Source organism: Chionomys nivalis, chromosome 8 (assembly GCF_950005125.1).
Source record: "Chionomys nivalis chromosome 8, mChiNiv1.1, whole genome shotgun sequence".
NCBI classification, from domain to species: Eukaryota; Metazoa; Chordata; class Mammalia; order Rodentia; family Cricetidae; genus Chionomys; species Chionomys nivalis.
The window spans coordinates 45,856,905-45,884,402 of NC_080093.1; the positions used below are offsets into that span (position 1 = coordinate 45,856,905).

The 27,498-nt window shown below is 43.7% G+C and overlaps 1 protein-coding gene across 1 annotated transcript; it reads right to left on the minus strand.

The window, feature by feature from the left end:
- Positions 1-1,420: 1,420 nt before the first annotated feature.
- On the minus strand, positions 1,421-27,410 carry Ddb1 (damage specific DNA binding protein 1). The gene is made up of 27 exons (XM_057779965.1): positions 27,192-27,410; positions 25,987-26,135; positions 25,104-25,220; positions 24,568-24,789; positions 22,238-22,352; positions 20,740-20,837; positions 19,436-19,594; positions 17,811-17,894; positions 16,838-16,954; positions 16,200-16,302; positions 13,350-13,425; positions 13,144-13,252; positions 10,814-10,992; positions 10,548-10,711; positions 10,363-10,470; positions 10,018-10,225; positions 8,904-8,999; positions 8,705-8,816; positions 7,408-7,531; positions 6,921-7,085; positions 6,514-6,608; positions 5,118-5,288; positions 4,653-4,762; positions 4,231-4,400; positions 4,028-4,130; positions 2,652-2,775; positions 1,421-2,160 (listed from the first exon to the last, which is right to left on the minus strand). Exons 1-27 carry the CDS (start codon positions 27,250-27,252, stop codon positions 2,077-2,079), a joined length of 3,423 nt encoding a protein of 1,140 aa, XP_057635948.1. The 5' UTR covers positions 27,253-27,410; the 3' UTR covers positions 1,421-2,076.
- Positions 27,411-27,498: the final 88 nt, after the last annotated feature.

The window sequence follows — 27,498 nt, forward strand, 5'->3', positions numbered from 1 at the left end:
CTCATTGAAATTGAATTTTGCAATCTGGAGGTTATTGCTTGCCTGGCTTGCTAAAACTGGTCTATGGTAATAGGTAAAGCCCTTTTCATATTTAAACTTTTTAAATTTTATATGAAAATTGGTGTGAAAGTATTAGATCCCCTGGAACTGGGGTTACAACTGGGTTGTAAGCTGCCATGTGGGTGCTGGGAATTGAACCTGGGTCTTCTGGAAGAGGCAGTGACTTCAACTGCTGACCCATCTCTCCAATCACTAAACTTTGATTTTAAAGAATGTGATTCAGATTCAAACTCAAACTGCAACTTTTGATATGTTATTTGTTTCCTAAAGACCCCACCTCTAATTCTCAAAATTCCTGGCAGAGTAAGATGTCAATGAGGCAGACTTACTTGCCAGCAGGCCCAATGCTGGGATGTTTGCCTTTTATTTTCAAGCTAAAATCTCTCAAAACCATAGCTTAATTTGAAACCCCAATTTTGGTACTTTATCAAAGACTGGTTTTGGTTGGTTTGTTTGACAGGATTTCTCTGTGTAGACCAGTCTGGCCTTGAACTAAGATCTGCTTTCCTCTGCTGGGATTTGAACCATCACCAAGCAACTCAAAGGCTGGTCTTAAAGGAGCCAGCAAATATGTTCAAGATCAAGACTGTACTATTAGGACAGAGCATCCCTTATTCCCAAAGGCAGAATATAGGCTCAATCCATGCAGGACCAAATGGTAATTCTCCAATGTTCTACTCCTATACTTTCAAGCCAAAGACACCACAGGCTCTGTCAGATCAATCAGAGGAATAAGATGCAAAGGGAGGAGCTGGAGAGATAGCTCAGCTGTTAAGAGCATTCACTACTCTTGCAGAGGACGTTTGGTTCTTAGCAGCTATAGCAGGCAGCTTACAACCACCTCTAACTCCAGCTCCAGAGGACCTGATGCCTTCTTCTGGCCTAATGTGTATAAATCTACACATAGTCAGACACATATATACACACACATACAGTTTAAAATAAAATCTTAGCTGGGTGTGGTAGAGCATACCTTTATACCAGTACTTGGGAGGTAGAGGCAGGAGAATCTTGGAGTTCAAGGCCAGCAGCACCTGAGGCTGACTGGGAATTACACAGTGACTGTACAATGAAGACAGGAAAGGCAGCCCAAGTGGCCTCAAGGCTGCCTCATTGCTATCAGAAAAAAACAAAATATCTTTCATGCTTCCAAAATTTCACTCTATCATCCTTGAAATCCCACCCAAACCAATCATGAACAAAGAAGGGGTACAGACATTACTATCTGAGAAGCAAGATCTGACTGCAGCTACCACACAGAAAATGCCACTTGGGTCTGCAGGCAATGCAGAGTACACCTCATCTGGGATGCTGCACAGCTGGGCAGAGGAAGAAAAGCAGAAACAAACACATCTTTCTTTTTATAGTCTACTTTATTTGGTAAAATTCAGAAACTAACAACCAATTCACAGCCCCCTACCTCCTTCTCTGTGAAGAAGGGAGTTCCCCGAGACAAAAGGGCTGTGGCTTGGGAAGTATCCACCATCCCAGGTTTCCACTCAGGCAGCCCATGGCCTGATAGGCCTTCAGGCTGATGTTCTCAGAGGCAAGAGAAGAAAGCAAAAGAAAGCTCTCACTTCAACACAATGAAACCCTCTTGACCCTCTTCCCCCTACCTCAACCTCCCCACACCCACAACCTACGTTAAGACAGTAGAGGACGAAGCATGAGTGTGGGTATCACACACATAGGTGCACAGAGCTGTTTCTTGGCCAAAGAGCGGCAAAAGTCCTCCCTAGAAGGAGCCAACTGGCAACACCATTCAAGGACTAGTGGTCCAAGGTGATGGCTTATAAAAATCCAGGGAGAAAATATTCCACTTTCAGCCCGTTCCTAGGTCTCTAGTGAACTGGTTTTAGTTATAAAAAGCCCTGTTTCCACACAGATCAGCTGTGGCTCTAGGGGCAGGCAGCTCAGGGAAGTCCCCATGCCAAGAAAACAAGAGTGGGAAAGGGAGGGAAGGAAGGAGGGCAGTGCCTTTAGGGAGGGTCAGGAAAAGAGCCCATCTATCCTTGGCTAATGGATCCGAGTTAGCTCCTCCACGACTTTGATGAGGTCATCTGCAGTTGCTTCTCGCTTCATACCACTGCCATCATCATACTGAAACGAGACAGGAAGAAGGGCCATGTAGACAAGACAGCACGCTCATCTCAGTAGGCTGAGAGATGCCCACTGGCCACCATTGCTGCAGCAAGAAAAAAGGTTTCACCAAAAACCTGGCCCTAGTCCTTAGGGATCTGGTCAGTCAAGCTGGCTGAGTCCTCCACTACTCAATATTCCCTCCCAGGAGCACCCTCCTCGGTGAGCCCTCCTGAACTCCACAACTGGTGAAGCTTAGTTCCTGCAGGAACCTAACTCCACCGTCTACCTTCTGGTCTTGCTAGAGAGCCCAGGCCTCTTGCTAAAGTGGTGGGGCTAACTCAGGAAGAGCTCATAAGCCTCCACTATACCACCTTTCCCTTTGATTCCTCTTTAGGTAAGCATTATGGAGGGCCATGGCCCCGTGAATTCTAGGATAAAAACCTGGAGTAATCAAGTATTCAGAAATGACACCTGTTTACAAGGCCTAGCATGAACACAGCACAGCTCACCTGAAGGTTCGCCACAACCTCCTGCATCTTGGGGCGGCTGATATCGAGGAAACTCTCAATCAGGTCACCATCGATGAAGCCTGTGGCTGGTTCTGTCTTCCGCTCAGTGTGAAAGGATCTCCAGGTGGACAGGTAAGTTAAAGAATGTAGCTGCTCTCACTCATTGCCACCTGAGCAAGAGGGAGTCGGAAGTGGAACAGGAAACAATCTGTTTCTACTAAAACTATATTGCTTTTGGACAGTTTTGGAAGGGAAAAAAATGTAAAAATTATTGCTAAATCCATTTAGGGTTACCTTTAAAAAGTTATGGTAAAGCCCAAATATGGATGGTCTCAAAAAGTGTTGCACGTGAATTTGATGTCCATATTACCCAACCTAGTCTAACCTCAAGATCCTTGAATAAACTAATACTTAGGAAGAGAACAGGCTATCTGAATGTGTGCAAAACACCGAGACAGTATCCTCCCCGAGTCAGCCACATAGGCAGAAGCTTTTCCATGCCTTGTCTGGGAGGACCTAAACTGCTCCTGCATAGGAAGGTTTCTGGTGTCCCTAGATGGCTGATCCTTTAGTTTCTGGAGTTTCAGTTTCTTTACTCTCCCCTGTTCTTCTGAGCCCTCAAAAGATGTGCTCCTACAGTGATCTGAGCTCTCTTTAAGGTAGACCTTGTAGAGGAACTCAACTGTATATTCCAAGATGAACCATCACAGCTTAGTGTGATTCACTGTGGGGATTCACTAGATCACCACCCCCTTTACTATTGTGTGTGCCTGAAAATTTTTATACACAAAAACTACAAAGACAGGCTGAGGAGACAGTTTAGTCAGTAAGGTGCTTGCTGCACAAACATGAGGACCTCAATTTGACACCTAGTAAAAAGCTGCACATGGGGAACATGCTTATAAGCCCAGCACTGGGGAAGTAAAGACAGGAGGGTCACTGGGGCTCACTGCCTAACCAGTCTATCTTACACAGTGAGCTCCAGAGTTCAGTAAGAGACAATGTCCCGGCCGGGCGGTGGTGGCGCACGCCTTTAATCCCAGCACTCAGGAGGCAGAGGCAGGCGGATCTCTGTGAGTTTGAGACCAGCCCGGTCTACAAGAGCTAGTTCCAGGACAGGCTTCAAAACCACAGAGAAACCCCGTCTCGAAAAACCAAAAAAAAAAAAAAAAAAAAAAAAAAAAAGAGAGAGAGACAATGTCCCAAAAACCATGGTAGAAACCTCCCTATGCATACATAACGTTAAAAACAAAAACAACCCTGTTCTGTGCAAAAAACCTAGTAAAACATTTCTGGAAACAGCTATGATAAACTCAGCTCTCTGCATGTGCTGGAATGTGCTTCCCAGCAGACAATTCTCTGGGCAGGAAGGATATAAGGAGTGTTCGATCTTGCCCACACTTTTGATGACCTTATTGAGTCGGTTCTGCATGTCCAACAGGAGGTTATACCAGCTCTCTGACAGTGAGGTCACCAGCCCTGAAGAAAGAAGGGGCAGTGAGGTATAGAGCACTTCAGAGCCTAGACAAACCAGGACAAGCTTGCTGCAGCTGAGTGTGCCCTACAGGAATGACCTTACCTATCATGCCGTTGACTGTGCCAAAGAGCACCGAGCCCTGTGTAGGAGTAGAAGTCTCGCCCAGATTCTGCATAACTAGGGAGCCATGGCAGAACACATTGACAAACTCGCCCAGGTGGAAGAGACCAACCTCCTGTAGGTGCTGCCGCTCCTCATCAGTGGTGGCAGCACTGAAAGACATGAGATGTCACTTTCTGAACCCATCTCCCTAAGGAGGCCTCAACACAGGACCATGTTTGACCAGATACTATGTACTGAATATTCTGGGGAAAACCATTTGGAAGGCAGTCTACAAAGCCTCTAAGTCTCAGAAAAGGAAATTCTATCAAGGGTCACACTTAAGCCCCATATAGCACCCAACTTGCTCAGCCCAACAGACCCAGAGGTCCAGTTCTAACCATGTTCCTGCAAAGGCCACACACCTGTCCTTCTGGCACACAAACAAGTTAAAGGCATTTTCAGCTCCCAGGAAATTGTCATCATCCAAGATTTCCACAGCACTCATCCAGTTGGGATTAAAATCTCGGGCAATCTGAAAATAAACAAGAACAGTAAGTATAGTCTCCAGTGTGCATGGAACCCAGTTCTGAGATTCATCAAGCTTTTGGTCAGAAGCCAAAGCCTACCTGCAGAAGGCCCAGCCCTGTGTTTAATTACGACCACCTTAGAGATTACCTCTTAGTCCTATCCCCCCCTCCCCTCCTCCTCCCACCCTAAAGCCGGCCAACACAGGCCATTGGTTATAATTTAAGGATAAGCAAGGTAGGGGAAGGATACTGAATGTGGTTGAGGGAGGACCTTCATCACTGGACTTGGCCATGCTTTGCCACTCAATACTGGCAAGGAGCCATTGTACGCAAGAATTCTGAGCTCAAGTCCTGCACTACCTCTTCAAAGTTTCCTTCCATGGGCTTGTAGGCAAGTAGCAGCACTGAGCGCATGAGGTCGCCCACCAGGATGAAGTCACCCTTGGTCTTCAGGTAGAGGGCCATGATGTTGTTGTAGTGATTACACTCAGTGCGGAGCTCCTTTTCTGTGGTCCACTCATAGAGCCGCACCTGGGAAGGCACAAGGTATAAGCCTGGGAGCCCAGCCCCAACTCAATCATCCACTCTCTACAGAGCAGGGTAGGTTGGAAAACAGTCTATGTGGTTTATGAGTGAACAGTTATTTCAGTACATATACTGCTGAAACATGAAAACTGAGTGTAAAAAATTATGAATAGGATTTTTTTTTAAACATAAAAAGGAGTCTAAGTAAAGGAGATAATTGTGTAAATTTAACACCGTAAATACCCTTTTTTTTTGGTTAAAACTGGTAACTAAGCTATAGAAATATCCCTTTAAAAAAAATCCACCTACACAATCTACTATTCAGAAAGGATATTACCTATCGAACCCTTTTGAAACTTGTTTATTCCTGAAATTTTTTATATGAACCCAATGAGCAGAACAATGGGAAAAGCCAACAAGAAACACTTGTGATAGAGGACTCTGAAGAACTAGATTCTATAGCCACTTCCAGATGCCCCAAGGCGGTTTAAAAGACAACAACAACAAAAAACTATCTCTCTTTCCACTGCAATCCTTTAATTTCAACCTCTTTCCCAAAAGAACGAAGGTGCTTCATAACCAGTATTCGGCATGGCCCAGGGCTCCACCAGCTTAGCTTATCTGAGCTGACAGGCCTCCCTGGTAGATCCTTCAGGGCACAGATAATCTTACCACAGCTTCTACACATCTATAAACTCCTTGACAGAATGTATTAAGCCATGATCATTTAAGTATTTTGTCGTCCGCCCTCAAAGAGTCCTACCCTCCCAGGTTTGCACTCTTAAGAAATGTAATGACTAGTAAACCTCATAAGCAAGGTCACTAACCACATTCCCTTCACCTCACTCTAACTGAAATTTGGCCCTCTTTCTCCATTCATTAGCAATGAAGAAAGGCCATCTTCCATGCTGTCCACCCCCAGCAGCTTTCAGATGTGAGCCCCATGCTGAAGTTCACCTTCCCTGGCATACTTGGAAATAGTCATCTCTTACCTAATCCCTACAACAGGGCTATAATCCTTGGTGACTTTACTGTTCACAGAAAAGGTCCATTCACTATTACCACCAAGGTACACATCTTTCCTAATTATATACTAGTATTTAAAGCTCAGAATCCATTCTCTATTCCCACTCTTCTGTTATCTCTAAAACACACATGCAACTCCTAACAGAATTAAGGGAGAGACAAAGTGTGCAACCTGAAGCACAAGGCCACATGCTATGAACCTCACCGTGCTGTTGATGCTGGCAAGCAGCTTCCCATTAAACTCCACCATAGAGTACACAGCCCCTTTCACTTCCTTTTCAGCCACAGTCTGTAGTTTTCCTGGGGAACAGGAGAGATACTCTTTAGTCTCGTTTATAAGCTCACGTTTCACCAAGTCAAGAGCATCCCCTGGTTGCCTATCTGGCTTAAATTTGCTTGTAACCTCTCTCAACTGAAAAACCAAGAGTCAGCATATACTGACATGAAGTACAGCTTGAAGCACAAGTCCCTAGACAATGGAAGTGACTCCAGTGGGTACCAAGATCTGCTTCCCACTGCAAGTCATTCTGTTTAGGCTCTGAGATCTTAAGAAGCTACCTGCTTTCCCAGAATTTCATATCCCTCATAATCAGGACACTGCCCACCACTTACCATCTGAATACTGGAACACCACAATACGACCCTGCTTAGGCTCCGCCTCTTCAGGATATACCATGGCTGTGCCCACAATAAAGTATGTGTTGGGGTCTTTGCCCAACTTGCAGGAGACCAGGCTGAGGGCATACTCGTTTTGTAGAAACTGATGGGCATGAAGCACTAGGAGAGGAGAGAGGTGCCTGTTTAATGACACTTGCCTCCATTCCCCTCACAATCACGTGCTTCTGTGAGGCTGTGGTAGTATCACAACACGTGTCACGTGCTGCCCCGCCTCTCCAGACTGTCCATTCCCACAGAATGCCCAATGCTTCAGATCTGGAACAACTGATAGGTGTCAGTGGTATTTTCTCTGCCCCACTCCCAATCTGGCTTATCCTCTTAGGAGAGTCTACCACCCTGTCAGGATCCAGAAACATTTGAGAGCCCAGCATAGGCTAGTTTAGAGGATGTAGGTGAAAAGGACAGAAAAGCTCATCTGCACCTTCAAAAGTGTGCTGGTCAATGATGAGGAGGTTGTGCACCTCCACCTCTTCTCCGAACGAGGTCTCGTGAGGAGCAGTACTGCTAGAGAATAGCTTGCTGGAGCTGACGCTGCTGGACAGGGCCTGCCGACAGAGAAAAGGCATGCCATCCCTCTTAAAGCAGAACAGGGGCTGGAGGTGCACAAGGCGGAGCGTGAACTAGAAGGCTGATGCCGGCAAAGCAGCAGAGCCTGATGAACAGAGTGTTTCAGAGTAAGCTGGGGACCTGAAGGTAAAAGAGCCAGATCACACATGCAAATGACATGTTGGCCCAAAATCGAAGGATCATGGAAGACAATTCAATAGCAATGTTGCAAGTCAATCATGCAAAACAAAAAAAGATGAACTCAAGCAACCTACAAAGCGATGGATTCCACCGTTAACAGAAAAAGTCACTTCAAATAAAAATGGTGAAGAGGCTGATGAGATGACTCAGCAGTTAGGAGTACTTGTTGCTCTTACAGAGACCCCAGCACCCACATAGTGGCTCTACGACTTAAGTCCCAGGGGATATGACATATCCTTCCAGCCTCCTCAGGCATCAGGCACATACATGAAACACACACCTATGTTCACACAAACTCTCATATAAATGGAGAGAAGATCTTTGTACTCTGGATTAAGAAAGGTAATCCTATCAGATGCATAGAGAGTAAGCAGGGAGAACATATGGGAGAAAGTGATCCACCCCTATTCTCCATGGAATTATGTTAATGTTACTTTATTATAAGCCTTGTTTCACAGATCAAAAAAAAAACAAAACAACAACAACAACAAAAAAAAAGACCTCTGAGGGTTAGTTTTGCCCAACTAATGTCAAACGACTAGCAATAAACCTCAAAACCAATTCTACTGGGTTTACATTACCATACCATTGTCTGTTATACCACTCTATCCTAAACCACACACATGCACAGAGCATTCAAACTGATAAAAGAAGGAACTGCTCAGTTTGTAAGGTTACCAAGTAAAAGCTGCCAAGTTTGGGATGAGAGTTCTTTCTGTGTATATAGTGTTGGGCATTGAAGCCAGTATCTGTACATGTAGTCAAATATTCTACCACTGAGTTACAGGACCATCTCTCTACGTAGTTTTATTGCAATCCAGCTAAGCACACTGTCTTTGAGGCTATAATGGCAAAGGTGGGTAGTTGGGACAGACTCCATATATCCTGTAAAGCCAGATTATTTCCTAGCTCACCCTTTGCAGAAAGGTTGCCCATTCCTACTGCCATCCTTCTTTGCCCACTGCCCTCACCTGGGTGCTGGCACTGGGCCTCAAAGCAGTTGTGCCTCCACTAGTGTCTTGGACTTCAATGCGGCTGGAAAGGACCCCAAAGCACTGAGATACTTCCTGATAGCAAATCTTCCTGCAAAACAAGTATGGGGCAACAGTGCCACTCAAAAGTCTGAGACACTACCCGCTCCCTCTGCATCTCCCCCTGGTCTACACTCACCTGGGAGATTCGTAGAGGGGAACTGTGCGAATGTGGAGTTTCTGGATCTCATCGATAGTGCCAATGGTGAGGGTGCTGTTATTGGCCAGTGCCAGACTGGAAAGAAGACTTGCAGTTTAGAGTGACTTCACAAGGAAAGACTTTCCCAAGACAGAACTACACCAGCTTAACCCCAACTCATACCACTTCACCTGGGAAGAGCTAATTCCGATGCCTGGTTTACCAATGAGGTAAGTCTTCCATAACTGGTCTGAGTGGACCTAACAGCTTTGGCTAAGGTTCAGCCAAGGTTGTGAATCAAGAGTTCTAGGTAGCAAAGTGAATCTCACATACCACGGACTCACTGGCTGGCCCAACCCTCAGTATTTGTAGCCATTCCTTTCTATTAAGCACCTTTCCCCATGGCTGCTGAGTGGAACTAGGGAAATACAAAATGATCACTAAATCTTAAATTAGAATGGTTCTAAATTAAAATGCCAGGTGTGTGGTGGCACACACCTTTAATCCTAGCATTTAGATGGCAGAGGCAGGTGGATATCTGAGTTCCCTGCCAGCCAGGGTTACAGAGTGAAACCTTGTCATTTCCCATGTTCTCCCCTAAAAAAGACCCTGTCTGAAACTTAATAATGTAAATCACCTGAAAAATTCTTGGGCTATAGAGATTATAAAGCCTAAAAACTCAGAATCTGAGGTCTCAAAAAATCCCTATGCTGTTCTTTTCAGGATTATACTACCCATTACCCACTCATACTTACTTTGCCAAAGCTTGCAGATGTTTCTAATAAAAATCCCCATCCCATATTTCCCATCACAGTCATTTACTGACTTTGACACTAAGGAAACATAGGCTGCAGTGGGGAGGTCAAGGAGGGTGGGAGAAGTAAGACAATGCCCTCAGTCAGTGATTCCTGCTTAAGAAAACAGGCTCACGCCGGGCGATGGTGGTGCACGCCTTTAATCCCAGCACTGGGGAGGCAGAGGCAGGCAGATCTCTGTGAGTTCGAGACCAGCTTGGTCTACAGAGCTAGTTCCAGGACAGGCTCCAAAGCCACAGAGAAACTCGAAAAACCAAAAACAAAAACAAACAAACAAACAAAAAAAAAAACAGGCTCACCTGTCAGGATAGCCATCTGAGTTGAGGGGACACATATAGTTCACCTCTTTGAGGTTGACATTGGAGAAGACCAACTTGTGGTTGCTGCTATAGATGACAGTGGGCCGATCAGAGCAGGCAAAGACGTTGGTGGTAGAAAGAGAACGGAATGTCCTCAACACTGTGGGCTGGGTGCCCAAAGTCACCTTTTTACGGTCACTCAGCAAGCCTGCAGAAAAGTACAGCATGAGAAGGGAAGAAACAGGACACTAAGCCTGGTTAAGGCTCAAAGTCACATTGCAAGGTTAAGAACACTGTTTCATTCCCTATTTCTGAAAGAGGCGTCACTCAAGTGCTTTTTCTCACCTGTCTCGATGTTGAGCCCAAAGTAGAAAAGAGCCCCATCTCCCAAGGCACAGAGGAGGTAGTGGCTACTCTCAAAGGTGGTCATCAGGATAGATCGAGGAATGATCTCTGTAGGAAAGAGGGACTTTGAATTCTTGTTCCGTATCTTGGCAGGGATCCTAACCCAAGATACCAATAGCACATACCTCCTCCTAGCATCTCCTTGTGCAGTAGTTCAAAGGATGGGAGCTTCAAGATACGGGCTGAGATGTCTGTCCAGAGGCCAATGGCACAAAGTGGGGACAGCCCATTGCTGTCCCCTAATGGGGTGATATCCAAGCAAGCCACTTCATGTTCCATCTCTGTGTGGCTAAACCAAGAGAAATGAATATGGCAGAGAAAGGAATCCAGGGACCAAAGAAGCTCCACAGAAGAGAGAGAATACTAAGCAGACATAAAGACACACATGCACCTGATTTGCCGGAGCTCCTGAGGATGGATCTGAAGGTAGTACAGCGCCCTTCCCACAGCAACAACCACTTGGCTGCTGTTGCATGAGGCCACACTGATGTTCTTGCCCTGAGGCTCTTTCCACTCGCTGACTAAAGCTTTGGGCTCTTGAGAGACCAACCTCACAGATGCTGAAGTGATCTAGAGAAAGTTAACAGATATTCTAAGCATTTGCCAAAAGGAATCAGTGCTGTCTCCTAGTTAGAACACTGATAAACTACAGTTCTTCTGCTATACAGTCAAACCACTGGTTCCAGAACCCTTAAGCATACCAAAATCTGCAGATGCCCAAATTTCTCATATAATGGTATAGTATTTGCACATAACCTAATCTTATCTTTCCATATCCTATAAATCATCTTTTATTCTGGGGCTGAGGATTGAAGTCAGGGCATTAACTGTTCTACCACTAACTATGCTTATGTACCGAGACCTCTAGATTACTTTATAAGACCTAAAGCAGCTGGGCGGTGGTGGCGCACGCCTTTAATCCCAGCACTTGGGAGGCAGAGGCAGGCGGATCTCTGGGAGTTTGAGACCAGCCTGGTCTACAAGAGCTAGTTCCAGGACAGGCTCCAAAACCACAGAGAAACCCTGTCTCGAAAAACCAAAAAAAAAAAAAAAAAAAAAAAAAAAAAAAGACCTAAAGCAATGCAAATGCTGGATAAACATTGCTTAGTGAATAATGATACCATCACCCCCCTTTACACTGCAATTTGTGTGTGTGTGTTTCATGTGTTTGGTACAGACATAATTCACAATTGTTTTCTGTTAAATCCACTGTTGGTTGAATTCATGGATATGACTCATGAACAGAGTGCCAAATCTGTGTACTTTCCCTCAAAGTCTCTCAATAGTTTAACTACAAGACACATCACTTTTACTGAAGGAAATTGACCTAAAGCTACTTAATGTTTATACACTCTGTGTGTGGGAGTATATGTAAATGTATTTTATAACTGAAGCTTGCTGGGACAGTGACAACTGTAACAGCCAGAAAGGTATCAATAAGCTCAGACCCAGGGACCACCAGGCTCACAGTTTTTCTTAAAATCAGATCCCTAATATATCCATGGTCTCTTCTGGGCACAAGTCATCAAAATTATTTAATGTTCCTTAGCAACAGCTGCAAAGCTATACCATAACTTGTTTAGGTGCCTGAGTCTCATGAATACTAAGCACACACTCTACCACTGAGCTAAACCCTACTCTCTAAAATGAAGCATATATTTATTTTACAACTCCCAACAAAAAGCAGGATGACACTATGACTTTTAATTCATCTTAGCCATCAAACTAGAAATGAAAGTTTTTTAATGATAGGTGAGCCAATGTGTCTTCGCACAATATTCAGATGATACTGACAAAGCAAGCACTCATTATCTGGTCTGCTCCCACACCTGGCCCACAAACCTACAGAACTTGCCTTCTGGATTTTTAGCAATCTACTTCTGCCAGCTGCCTAAAGGAAAACCAGTAGGTAAAGATGAACAGCTGTTTAATACTCAGGCTTTCAAATACCCTGCCTATCACTGGGAAGACCCCTGAGGATGGCAAAGAGAAGGAAAATACAAAAACTGGAAAGTTAGCAGGTCACCCCAAACTTGAAAAGATGGATGAGTTTAGAAACCAAATTCTCATGGAAAACAGAGACTGACAGTCATTTGTCCCATTGTGAAGAATGATGCCAAGCAAGGACCAGCATAGAGCAAGTGCTTTGCACAATTAATACATGTGGCTAACAGAACTAAATTATTTTTTGTCATTCGTTGTATTTGCTATTTGCTATCCCCTCCCCCCACTTTTTTTTTCCCAAATATTCTTTGGTAGGGCTGGGCATGGTAGAACACGCCTTTAATCCCAGCACTCAGGAGGCAGAGGCAGGTGGATCTCTGCGCATTCAAGGCCAGCCTGATCTACAGAGTGAGTTCCAGGACAGCTAGGACTATGTAGAGAAAACTTGGTTCAAAGAAACAACAAATATTTTTTGTCAGTGTTAAATTTAAGGTAGAAAACAGTGTCTCACAGTGCTAAAAACCAACAAAATTATATTTATTATGGGTATCACTGATACCCATGTGTTGGTGAGAGGAAAACAAAGTTGAAAGGATCTACTTCAAAGTTACAAGCTACTTCTATATTAACAAGAAATCAAGTATTTTCAGCTTCCCCTCTCCCCCAGAACTTCTATATTATTTCTAATGCCACAAAAACAGATTAATCTAAAATCTAGTAGTAGCTACTCCTGCATTCTAAGTCAGATCAAAGTCACAGTCATTTGTCCCCTCTAACCTGGATAAGTTGCTGATGAGCCACATTGCCACAAAAGAAAGTTTGCTGATCATCCACAAAGCCCATCAGTTCTGTTTCTTCCACTTCCTCTCCATTTAGCATGAGAACTCTGCAGAGCAGAATGGGAAGCTCAGGTTAGCCTGGGACCAGCTTCCCAACTGTGCACCTTCACCCCATAAGTAAAGCAGCACCAGACCTGTCCTTACCTTGTCTGGCCCACAAAAGAGAGTACCAAAGTGTCATCAGTCTCCCGACTGGGGTCAGATCGCAGTGGCCATAAACCTGGAACAAGGAATAAAACATAGTACACCATGGACCAACACCCAAGAGGGGGGCATCCTATGCAATGAGAGGGACAGAAATTCTTGAGTCACAAGAGTTCTGAGTTGAAATCCATTTTGTTCCTTCCTGGTATTTAGACTCTGAATAAGTCATATTTTTAAAACTATTTTATGTTTTGCTGTGGAATGCAGCTCAATGATAGACCACTTCCCTAGAATGTGAAGCCCTAGTAAAGATCCCAGCAGTTTTTAAAGTATATGCCAAGTCTCACCTTACACCTCTTTTGACCTATCCCCCAAATTAGTACTCAACCTATCCCCCAAATTAGTACTCAGTAGGAGTTATTGTTTATACTAATGCTTTTACTAGGGAAGATTTGTATTGCAAACAAATACAAATTTGAAACTGATTATCACAATGTCCTACACCTTGCCTTTTAGTTTAACAATGCTATAGCTCTATCAAGCCTGTTTCACTTCCTGTACCAGAATACATAACTGGTCATATGTATCAAAAAGGAGTAAGTTCACATCTCCCACTTTTTTTTTTTTTTTTTGGTTTTTCGAGGCAAGGTTTCTCTGTGGTTTTGGAGCCTGTCCTGGAACTAGCTCTTATAGACCAGGCTGGTATCGAACTCACAGAGATCCGCCTGCCTCTGCCTCCCGAGTGCTGGGATTAAAGGTGTGCGCCACCACCGCCCGGCCTACATCTCCCACTTTATGCATATGAAGGTTATGGAGAAGCTGTGGGAGAATCACAAAACCTGGCTTGGTGATGACAGTCTCTCTATAAGGAGTGCATAAGCATGTTTACTTCCTACAGCCCAGCTAACAATGTGTTTTAGATTTCTGATAAAAAGGATTGTGGCTGTTTCTTTTCAGAAGAGCCTGGGCAAGCCATGGACAATGTCTTACTGTGGAGCCCAGGCTGACTTCACATTCTACATACTTATGTCATACTTAGCTCATTTACTTTTGGTTTATATTTTACTTTTACTGTAGTTGAAACCTATTAGCCATCTTTTGCCAATTTGGGGAACAAAAATTTGGTGTTCTGCCGGGCGGTGGTGGCGCACACCTTTAATCCCAGCACTCGGGAGGCAGAGGCAGGCGGATCTCTGTGAGTTCGAGACCAGCCTGGTCTACAAGAGCTAGTTCCAGGACAGGCTCCAAAACCAGAGAAACCCTGTCTCGAAAAAAACAAACAAACAAACAAACAAAAAAAATTGGTGTTCTTTTTTCTAGAAATCATTTAAGTTAGGGAGGGAAGACTTCTAAGATTAAGTCTTACTATTTTAACTATTTTATCTAGACTGTCATTTCTGACCTAGCAAATGACGTTTTTGTTTTGCTTCTGGACAAGTTTTAACATTTAATAGAGCTGAATTTGTCAGTATTTTGCTTCTGTATTTGTTGAATGTGTGTGCATTTGCAGGGATGCAAGTACATAGGTACATGGAGGCTGCAGGTTCATATTGGGTGCCTTCCTCACTCTCCAACCTATTTTTCTGAAACAGGATCTTTCAAAACTAGGTATACAACCAAGGAGTAGAATGTTTGCCCAGTCGTAGAGATTCAATCTCCAAAATTACAAAAAATAAATGATCTTCCCCTCTCTAAAATTATAAAGAAATTCGTGTCTTTTCCTAGTTCTTCATATAATAGGCCCAAACTTATCTTTCCCAAATGCCTGTCATCATCCTGGTCCTATTCATCTGACGTCTCATAGATCTCATACTGAACTGGAATGCCACCACTGACAACACATTTTCATGTGGAACTATGTCTCTTTCTAGACTTCTGAATCCCAACAGACTCTGCCTTTTTTTTTTTTTTTTTTTTTTTTTTTTTTTTGGTTTTTCGAGACAGGGTTTCTCTGTGGTTTGGGAGCCTGTCCCAGAATTAGCTCTTGTAGACCAGGCTGGTCTCGAACTCAGAGATCCGCCTGCCTCTGCCTCCCGAGTGCTGGGATTAAAGGCGTGCGCCACCACTGCCCGGCTAGAAACATGTTCTTGTGTGTGTGTCGGAGGGTATTAGTCTCTTCTCACAGGTCTTTTCAAACTTTTTTCTCACTATTCTTTTTCTAAGTGGACTAATTTAGGCCAACAGAAAAAAAAGCTATAAGCTATAAAGTATTTCTATTGAGAGGCATTAGAGAAAACTCAAAGAACATTTTTATGATTTTTATTTATAGACTTGGCATATCTTTTTCATTAGCCCCTTCCCTTTTTTGGAGTTGTGCCTCCTGCACACAACTCTGAACTGGCTTTGCTGTATGATTTAGTGCGATCACTTCCTTCATAACAGGTAAGGTTAGCTCATTCACACTTGATGATGAAGCAGTTGTTTGGTACCACTCTGTCATGATTTTAGGTTACGCTAACCCCAACCCCTTTTGAGAGAGGGTTTCTCTACATAGGCCTGGCTGTCCTAGAACTCATATCCCCCTGCCTCTGCTGAGATTAAAGGTGTGCATTACTATGCCAAATTTGTTTATACTTAAAAAGTCTCACTAGACAGCCTTTCCTTTTCCTGTCAGTTCCCTACAGTTAGTGACTGCTTCCACATTCAACTACACTGGTACCCAATTTTAACCATTAAAGCTTTCATTTGTACTTTAAACATGCATTTCGATGCATGGTCTGTCATCACTTTTCTTACTCCTCATCTGATGTTTTCTTTTAGCTCTCACCAAAATGACTTCACAACATGTAATGAAGCCAAAGGCCAAAGTCACTCAAGCAAGAGCTGCATTCTTTGTCCACCAGAGGCTACCTTTGATGCCTGGTAAGTCAATGCTGGCATGCTCATGGATTCCAATTCCGTTCCGGATGATCCGCAAGGAACCTTCCTTGAAAGCCCCAGAGCAAGTGACCAGCTGCAAATAGAGAAAAGGTTTCTCAAAAACCCCTCAAGAAAACATGCCAGCCCTAAATCCCATGACCCTACTGTGGAACCACATCTGGGACTGCATTAGATGTTGATCTTCAGAGCCTCTCAAATTTACCAAGCAGACAAGATATCCTAGTTCAAAAGGCAAAAATTTCCCATCACTGCTCCTAGCAAGCTTGCGTAGAACCTGGAACCTGGTTTACTACAAAGAGCTAGAGTCAGACACAAAAACTTACTACTTACAAGATAACCTTGGGTAAATTACTCCACCTTTCTCAGTTTTAAGTTTCCCCAATTCTGGGATAACCAAGAATGTATCTAACAAGGTGCTCATTAAATTACAGGTAATAAAGAGACAGTGTCACACCAAGATAGACACAATAATGGTAGGTATCCTCACATCATCAAGATTAGCAAACAGTCCCTTAATATTATTTTCAATGTACACTCCTCATTCTAGATAAGCAAACAAGGATAGCTGAATAAGCAACCAAGTATCTATTTCCAGAGGACTCCCTTACCTGACCCTGTCCCTGCCTCTCCAGGTCCACCACACACATATCCACGATGGGTCCTAAATTGGTAAAGGTTTCCATGGCCACTACGTAAGAGCCTTGTTCATTGCTGTCAACATTGAGCTAAGAGGAAAAGAACAATGTTAGTTCCAGAACATCCCTAATTATTCAAAAGAAACTCTCAATCCTCCTAGATCTGTCTTTTGTATTCCAAAAGATACTTACAGAAGGGGATTGCTGCCAAACCCGTCCCCACTACCAGGCAACAAATCTGAACCTGGAGTCGTGCACAGCATCAGATAAGCAATTAAATCAAAATGTTCAGGTGGTGCATGCCTTTAACCTCAGCACTTGGGAGGCAGACAGGCAGATCTCTGAGCTAGAGGCCAGCTTGTTCTACATAGTGACTTCAGACCAGTCAGGGCTACCTAGAGAAATGTTATTTCAAAAAATACCAAACAAATCAATTAAATTAAAATATTTAAAAGCATTTTCCTAGGGAAAATGTCCAAAGTTTATATATAAAAGAAGGGAATAGCCGGGCGGTGGTGGCGCACGCCTTTAATCCCAGCACTCGGGAGGCAGAGGCAGGCGGATCTCTGTGAGTTCGAGGCCAGCCTGGTCTACAAGAGCTGGTTCCAGGACAAGAACCAAAAAGCTATGGAGAGAAACCCTGTCTCGAAAAATCCAAAAAAAAAAAAAAAAAAAAAGAAGGGAATAATCTAATAATCTATTACATTAGACCATGACCCACTTGAGGGTAAAAGCTGAGTCTTGTTCATCATTGAATGTATAGGGAACTTCACTCTGCCAGACATGTTTACTAAAGAACCACTAAGACACAGGTAAAAAGTTAAATTAATCAAGTAAAGCGGTAGATAGAAGAGATGTGGATAATCAAGAAAGTGCTGAGAGACAACAAATTAATGAAGAAAATAATAAGCACAGTGAAAAGAAAACTAGGAGGATGTTTTCTCACCTTTACAAGCTGGGAGTCACCTAGGCGAGACCCAACAAATACAACACCATTATCGAGGTATGTTAGGCACTCTGCAATGGAGGTCTAGAAGGAAGTCATCAGACAGCAGAAATTAGAACCCTTTAAGGTCACAAGTATTGTCCTACCCAACCAAGTGACTCCTGAGAGACCACCCCCACAAGCCGTAATTGAGTAAACAATTCTTCAGATCTCTAGGACACATTAATCACGTGTCTTTACATCCCTCAACTTTCTGACTGTCCACTTCTGTTCCACCCAGAAAAACCCACAGCTTGTTTTGCAGGTGCTAGTTCCAAGCAGTAACTTTAAAGCCAACACATCTAGTCTACATAAAATAATTAGAAACCTCTCAAAGTCACTCACTGCGTAAATATTAAGCTTTTCCAGAAGAGGGCTAGGGAGAGGCTGAATATGAACAAGGTACAATGATACATATGTATGCAAATGTCAATAATTAAAAATAATAAAGCCGGGTAGTAAAGCATACACCTTTAATACCAGTACTTGGGAGGCAGAGGCAAGCAGATCTCTGTGAATTAGTTTGAGGCTAGCCTGGTCTACAGAACAAGTTCTAGGACAGCCAGGACTACACTAAGAAACTGTCTCAAAAGATCAAAATAGTAATAACAAACATAAAAACAAAATTTTAAAAAAGCATTAAGTCTTTAAGGAGCTCCTCCCAGATTTCATATCAACATTAATCTGTAGTCTTTTTATACTTCAGTTTCCTTTCCTCTTTTTATGCTTATGCTTTTGGTACTTTTGTTGTTATTTTTTATTTTTGTTTTATTTTTTTGTTTTAACATCCCAAAGTGTCCCCTCCCTCCTTCCCTTCCATCCAATTCTGTTTCTCTTCAGATACGGGTGGCCCATGGCTATCAGCCAACCGTGGTACATCAAGTTTCAGTGAAACTAGACACCTCTTCTTCTAATAAGGCTGGATGAGGCAATCCGGAAGGAGGAAAGGGTCCCAAAAGCAGGCAACAGAGTCAGAGACAGCCCCTGCTCTCACTGTTACGAATCTCACAAGACCAACTTACACAACTGTAACATATGCCGAGGGCCTAGGTCTTTGGGCTGTTTTTTATTTTTAAGTTTTGTTTTATTGTTTTGCAGGGGCAGGAGTGTGTATGTGGTGGGGGGGTGTGCTAAGCTATGTAGCTCAGGCTAGCCTTGAACTTCCTACTATCCTGCCTTAGCCTAAGTGCTAAGATCAGGTGTAATACACTACATTCAGTCATTTCACTTTCTTTTTACATTTCAGAGACCACCCAGCCACATGTAAAATTCTCCTATAGCTAATTTATTTAACTCATTCAAAAATCAACCTCACCCCTCCCCAAAAGCCAGGCATGGTAGCACATGCCTTTAACCCAAACACTCAGTAGGCAAAAGTAGGCGGACCTCTTTGAGTTTGAGGCCAGTCTGGTCTACAGAGAGAGTTCCAAGACAGCTATGGCTACAGAGAAACCCTGTCTGACAAAAAAACAAAACCCAACTTCCACAGATGAACTGATGACGCCTCACTAGGTCTTGTGCACGACCACACATCTGTACTGACTAGGCATCTAGAAGAACGAGACAAGAGCAGGGACAAGTCCTACCTCTCCGAGGAGTTCCACTCGGAGATCCTTGAGGGTGACAGTGCCGTCCATCTGCTCCTCCTTTTCTAAAAGCAGCATGAAGAGCCGTCCTTCCATATCTCCCAGAAGGTATCGTGAGCCATTAGGATCCACCCGATTATGGCACACAATAGTGCTTTGCTGCCAAACAAGAAGGAGCAGTCATTACAGCCCAACCAGAAGCCTTTAGTAATGCCTTTGAAACCCTACCAGGCCACTGCTTTGTCCAAGTTCAAGTCACTTTGTCCCCAAAGAAATCAGTCAGATTATAAGACATGTAAGACAATAAATAGGCAGCCCTTACACTATGAAGATAATTTTCTAGAGGGGTCAATTAATATACCTTAAATTTTACTCATACATTCTATGAAAAACAGAAATAGAGACCTGGAACAAAAGAACTTAAGGTACAGCTCAGTGTTACAGTTTTCAGCTAGAATATGTGAGGATCTGGGATCAACCCCCACTCCCCAAAAAGTGAAAATAAAAACAAAAACCCACACATATGCATGTAATGCATATATTCACTGCACTACAAAAGCTGCCACAGATTACCTATACTCAAAAAGAAAATAAGACTAAGATTTTATGGTCTAACTTTCACGGCTTAAAGTAGTGAGACTTAATTTTTACGAATAATTTCAATTTTTAATTTTACATATATGGGTATTTTGCCAAAATGCATTATGTCTGCACACCACATATGTACCGTGTCACACGGAAGCCAGAAGAGCCATAAGACCTTCTGGAACTGGAGTTACAGATAGTTGTGAACTGCCATATGCATGCTGGGAATAAAACCTGGGTCTTCTCAAAGAGGAGCCAGAGCTCTTAAAGCACTGTGCCATTTCTCTAGCCCCCATTATGACTCATTTCTAAAAGTCTATATAATTTATCAATGTATTGAGCCCTAAAAATACTACATGCAATAGAATCTGCTAAAATTCTTTTTTTTTTTTCTTTTCCTTGGTGATGGGGAATTAAGCCCAAAGCCTCTTACATGCTGGGTATGCACTCTACAGCTGAGTAAATTTTAAACATCAAACCTTCCCTTCTTAATGTTACAGTGTTTCAAAACAGTAAGCAGTATTTCTCCTAGTTATCAACAAAGCTAAGCAAAAACAGGCTACTCTACATTTCCAAAGAATAACCAACTTATTATGTACACAGCGACCAATGTGATAGACATGTATGAATCTCTTGACAGATGGAGATAAAGGGAGAACCCCAATCAAGAACAAGGGAAATAAAGGTACAAGGAAGAAAAAGTTAAAACATTTGCTCACCTTGATGATAGGAGGAGCAATTGCCAGGTATTTATCACCATTATGGTAGGTGATTGATTCCTGTCCAATGATGATGGCACCTCCAAAAGGCTCTGGGACTACAGAAGAAAATCAGCATCATTAAAAGGCTCAGTACTTTGGATCTTCCAAGAGAGGCAGCAAAGGCATTGGTTCAGCTATTAAGACAAATTATCATTTTAAAAAGGACATCAAAAACCCAAGAAATATTGCCATACATGTAGGCTTGTGAGAGTCCCATCTTAGACATCCTAGACTTGTCATTCTCTAACTTTGGTGGGGTCTGTTGTTACCTGACTTTGGTGGTGCTAAGCACCAGGGTGTCCTCAAGCTAAGTAGACAGATATTCTACCACTTAACTACATACTGGAACTCTATTTTGTTTAAGATGGGAATTCTTGCCGGGCGGTGGTGGCGAACGCCTTTAATCCCAGCACTCAGGAGGCAGAGGCAGGCAGATCTCTGTGAGTTCGAGACCAGCCTGGTCTACAAGAGCTAGTTCCAGGACAGGCTCCAAAACCAGAGAAACCCTGTCTCGAAAAACCAAAAAAAAAAAAAAAAAAAGGTGGGAATTCTTACTACACTATCCACACTGGTGTTAAACTCCTAAGTTCATGTGATTCCCAAGCCTCAGTCTACTGAATTTACAGGCACTTGGCAATTTTTTTTTAAATTTTTCTTGGTGCTTTGTAGTTCGGAAGGTAGGGAGTAGTCTCAATGCTCTTCCATATGCACCTCCACCCTTGCCCAGTTTCTCTCCTATACTTCTGACCTTTTCTAACAAAAGGCTTTTACCTGTTTCCTTGTCTCTACTCTTGTTCCTACATCAATATTACCTTTAAGAGTTAATATTGTTTTAGGAATTTAAAGTAAAATAGACAACATAAGGGGGAAGAGTATAAGAGGAAGAGTGATAGGCCTAGATCCTAACCCAGGTTTTTCCACTTATGTGCAGGTCTGGGCAAGCCCCACTGGCCTATTTCCTCATCTGTGAAAGAAGTCAGATTAGATAAGCTCCACTGGGTCCCTTCAGTAATGAGATACAACTCCACATGACACTCTGCAAATTCATCTCAATGTCTTACAATCAATGCCTGTACCTCGAAAGCAAAGTTATAATTTTGGGGGAGAAATAAAACAAAATCTTCAAAGTCAGAAATGGACCAGGCGTGGTGGCACACACCTTTAATTCCAGCACTTGGGAGGCAGAGGCAGGAGGTTCTCTGTGAGTTCAGGCCCAGACTGGTCTACAAAGTGAGTTCCAGGACAGCCAAGAGTACACAGAGAAACCTGTCTTGAAAAACCAAAAAAGAAAATAAAAAAAGGGGGGAAAAAGTCAGAATGGGAAAAAAACATTTGGGAAGGAGACTCAGGGGAGGTAAAACCATACGAGCTCACCACTGTGCACTAAAATGGCAGATGGAGATGAGAAAGAAAACCAGATCAGACAAGGGATACAACTTCCCCCAAATCCACCAACCTGCGATCACCATTGAAGCTTCGGCTTCTACGTTCTCCTGTTTCCAAGGGCCCTTGTTGAACTCCTTCTCTCGCAGAGACACCTCATAGGTTTTCACATGCCGCCCCTGAGGATCCTTGGGTGGAAAGGGTGGAATTGTTAGTCGTTAAGGCAACCCAGACGGTAAGGGTCCTGTAAGGGACAAGCCACCACCACCCAGGATTTGATAATACTGTCACACCAACCTTCCTGTCATCTGTCAGAATACCTGCTGAGCCTGTGATTAGTTTCTGAGCAGACTACAGGGCCTAAAATGTGCTGTTTGTAATAATTCAAGCAACCAGTAAAGTTCAAATGGGAACTGAATTTGCCACCCTGTAACACAGAACTGAGAGGCAAACCCTGGGACTGCACTGTAAGTTCTTCACTTGTTTTCAAGGAATTTACCAAATAACTGAAGAAAGACACTGAAGCTAAATCTTATTAAAAAGAATGTTTTGACAATTCTTTTTTCCCCATTTTTTATGTGTGTGTGTGAAGATGCACCTACACATGTGCACGTGAATCTGGAGGTACAAGGCTGATGTTGGGAAACACCCTCACTTGCCCTTTCACCTTATTAAGACGGGGTCTCTCAATCAAACCTAGAATGTGCCTATGTAGCTAGCCTTGCCAGCCAGCCTGTTCCTGGGGAGCCCTGTCTCTGCCTTCTAAGGCTGGAATTACAGGCAGGCTACACACCCACTAGTCCTTCCATGGGTGCTGGGGATAAGAACTCTGGTCTAAGTGCTCACACAGCAAGCTCTTTAACCACTGAGCCATCTACCCAGACCCTGTTTTGACACAACTCTCAAGAGTACTCTGAAGAAGTGACCGCAGAGACAACAGAACTTATTGCTCCCTTAAAGGTAGTCAAAAATGCTTCAGTCCCGCCACTGTCAACTCCATCTTCCTCTCCTCTTTCTGAATCGTGACTCTTCCCCTCCTTTTTTGGAATCATGACTCACATCAGTCTTGGGGCTGCCAAAGTCACCTTTAAGAGGCTAAAGAGCAGGGGAGAAAACGACATTCAGCCAACAGAAGATGGCTTCAATCAAGCTCAGACCAAAGTCTAAGAAACCATGGAAAGAATTTAACATGTTCCAACGCAAGGAGCACACCTCAGCCACTGTGAAGTACTTAGCAGAGCACCTTTCACAGAAGGTGCCTAATATTCAACTGTTGGCATAATCAGTCACTTTTAGTTGATAAAAACTTTTCCATCCATCTTCACAAAAAGTTCAAGTGAAGATGGATTTGGGCCTCTGAGACACACAGAGAGAAATGAAGAGCATTCACAATTGGTATCCTTGGCCTGGGAACAGCCAGGGCCAGAATCAGCCCCATGTAGTCAACACCATTGTTTTAATGACCTGATATTTATAAAAACCGAAAAAAGAAAAGAAATTCGAAGGTTTTTTTTTATTTCAGTTCTGATAGTAAGTAAGATAAATAAAATTAACCTCAACTAGTTTCAGCTTTTCTCAACCTTACACTAATCAGTCTCAGGACTATAGCATTATGGTGATACAAAAATCCTAAGAAAATACCACATACCATATTTCCATTACTCTGCAGGGCTATCTATGTAAGTGTTCTCGGGTGCATATACTCTACCATCCAGCATGGAAGTAGACCATCATTTTCTTCTGTCATTTATGGGACCATAGGCAAGTAACCTGACCTCATGTAGCCTGGCCCTTTGTTAAAGGCTGAGATTTTACCAAGATGTTGGCATGTTAGTCTGGATGTCTGTGCCCCACCCCCACTTAACAAAGCTGAACTAGAGAACAGCTGCCTAGGATCAGCTCTGCTAAAATTTTAGGCACTGACTAAAATAGAAGTCAAGAGCCAGCAAGTCACCAGAAAGTGAGTGCTAGACAACACATGAACCTCTTTCAAAGACTAAAGTAAGGCTCTACCCAAGGTATTTTCTCTTGGCTTGTAAAGGCAAGTTCTGAATCATTTCTCTATAGCCAAGTTTTTATAATCCTCTAGCATGCTGGTAAGAGACTCAAAGGATAAACTAGGTCACTCTATAAAATCCCCAAGGAGTACAACTGGAGTATAATCTCCAGATTAAAACCTGCTATAAACCCAGCAGCATTTGCTGATCCCAAATATTACTACACCCAAAAAAGCAAAAAAGGAAAAAAAATCTGACCCACATTAACTGTTTTGGTCAAAATGTTTTAGAAAATAAGCAACACTTCTCCCTACCCTGCTACCAAATTCAAACAGACATTCCTTTGGCAAAAATCCCACTCCCATCATTCCAAACCAGTTTCTCCCTCTTTCCTCGGATCCTGTACCTGGTAGACAAAGCAAATGGTAGGTGCTTGACAACCATACAGGAACTTGACATCAATGACGTGCAATTCTTCTAGGCGGATATTAAAGGCCTTGAGCTCTTTGTTGTCTCTGTCCAGGGGAATGACCTTGAAAAGGCCATCGTAGAGTCGCAGGCCAATCATTCGGCACTCAGGGTCAATGATACCAATGATGCCAGTCTCTGAGGGGCGACCAATACGGTCCTGTGGGGGGAAAAACCCCTGGAATTAGGGAAGAAGCTCAGTAGTCAAAGCAGAAGATAATGGGTGGGTACAATGCTTTCCCAGGCAGATGAGAGCACCTGACATAGTTTGGTAGCCCAAACACCAACACATTTGTTTTTCCCATGAGTGGCTAGGTCAATTATTCACTTTTCCTTGGACTAGCTAGGCAATTCAAGCCATGTGGGCTTACTTGTTTCTCTCATTATAGTTCGATGCCCTGACATTTCACTGTTCATCACTGAAACCTGACAGCCCTACCAGAAAAATTGATCAGCTTAAAGTAGCCACCTCACCTGGACATTGCCATGGGCTCTTGTAATGATATCAATGCTTTCGCCACTCTGCTTATACTCCAGGATGCAGGCATTGTACTTAGCAGTCAAGATGAACAGCAGGTCTTTGTTCTCCCCCTGAAATCCAACATTTTAGGGTCAAAAGAAGGTCTTTCAAAAACAGGAACAACCTGCCTAGCCTTTTAAACATTCCTTAAGCATGCTATGCCTTTAAAGGACTTTCCAAAGCCTACTGTCCCTACTGAGAAGACAAAAGCTCACACGTGCCCTAAGGGGATGTACAAAAGGCCAGACTGAAGCTGGTAAACATCTAGTCCTTGCTATCACAGTTCTCCATCTCTCGGCTCTGTAAGCCAGAGGTTCTCATCTATTCTAACCTTAAATTCATCTTACTCGGTTCAAATTCTGAAAGAAAAATGCAATGTTTCTCCCTCACCAAAGTATTTGGAGAGAAAAATCTGTAGTAACAATTAAATCTACAGTCGATCTGCAAAGTCTTTCTACCTTGGTCCTCAAAAACATTGTGTTTTCACAATCGTTCTAATTGTAATGGCAACTGTTAAGATAACCGGTTAAGGCTGGGTGGTGGGAGGTAGAGGCACGGTCAGAGCTCTGTGAGTTCAAGGTCAGCCTGGTCTAAAAAAAAAAAAAAAAAAAAAAAAAAAAATCAAGTTCCAGGACAGCTAGGACTACAGAGAAACCCTGTCTCAAAAAAAAAGAAAGAAAGAAAAGAAACCAATTTGGGAGTTTTCCTCCTTATAAACCTCTCCTTATAGGAAACTTGAAAAAGAGTGCTTCTCTACTTAAGCTGTCACCCCAAAGAATCATATAAAACACACAACTAAAGGTTCTTTCATTGTCTGTCCCAACTAAGAACACTTACCTTGGGCCTGTAAAGCTCCATGACTGCAATCTTCCCATACATGCCCACCTCTTTGACTGGCCGAAGGCCTTCTGCAGTGACCACATAGATCTCTAATCTTGTGTTTTTAGCAATCAACAGGTTCAGATCTTCCGCAGAAGTAAAGTGTCCTGAAAGAAGAGAGTCTAATTTTGGAAGCTGGAGGATGGGTCTTTCCAGTACCTCTAAATAAGGCTACCTAAGTACCTTGCCTCCTCACCAAACACAGCACCTCAATGTCTCACTTCACATTCAACAAAGATACATCCTTAATTAGGCTTTTAAAAAAATGTACCATATAATGGGCAACAGCCTGTCTAAACAGATTATAAACACGAAAACCCTTCTGATGGTTCTGTTGGGTTTTCCTTTCTAAATTAGAACAGCAGACAGTAATTGAAGCTGATGGCTAAAAGGTGTGTCTCATTGAGTTCCCATCCAAAGCCTCCCAGAACCTTCGCAAGAACGATAAACTCTCAGAGCTTTCTGTGTTGTCTACACACCCCTTTGCTTCCCAAGCAATCCACTCTTAGCTCTCTGAACAAGGAACTTTTGTTCTGAAATCATGATTAGCATTTATATAAACACACGAGTTTGAGGACTGAACATTCAACGGGAATGTTGGGGGTGTGATTGCCCATCTAGAGCCCTGCACACAAACAAGGCAGAGCCTGCACACTGGCTGGCCAACCAAACCTCGTCCTCCAGCAGCGCCCTCGAGTAAACAACCCCCCCAGGCAAAAGGGTGGGTCTTGAGAGGGCTGCTCACCTTTTTGAGGGGGGTGCAAAAATAACTCCACCTCCCGCACAACCACCGGAAAATTCTGATCCCAAGCCCCCATTATCATCTCCCCCTTTCCCCTGCCCACATGAGGCCAGTTTCGAGGCTCAATCAGCATGCACACACAACTCAATACTCTGCTCTCTGTCCCACCGGGCCTTGGCCGGTTCTCAAAGCTAAGTGACCTTCCATGAGCAAAAGGGACCCTCAAAAGCAGCTTGCACTGCCCAAAAGGCGCGTGGTGAAACAGCTCCTTTAAGGCCGCGAGCTGAGAGGGACGTTCCGCGGCTACCCAGCGCCTTCCATTCCCGGGGCCCAAGCCTTGCTCCTGCCGCCCCTGGGGCCGCCAGCCTCCCTAGGCCTGGGTTCCCTCCCTCGCCGGGGTCTCCGGCCAGGGCAGACTCACCGGTCACACAGCCGTTCACTGCGGTAGGCTTCTGCGCCGTTACGACGTAGTTGTACGACATGTTGAGGCCTTGGGCTGGCCGGTGGGGAGCCTAGAGCGACGCTAGAGATGTGGGCACGAGCGAAGAGACTAAGAACCCCCACCCTCACGCAGCCAACTCCGTGGCCGCTGCCTCCGCCCCTAGACACGTTGCAGGCCAGAGAGGCCGGGCGCGAAGGATCACGGGACGGCCTCACCTGGCCTCTTGGAGGACTTACGGAGCCCGAGGCGGCCAACCAAGCGACGTCCCGCCCCTGAGGCTCCGCCC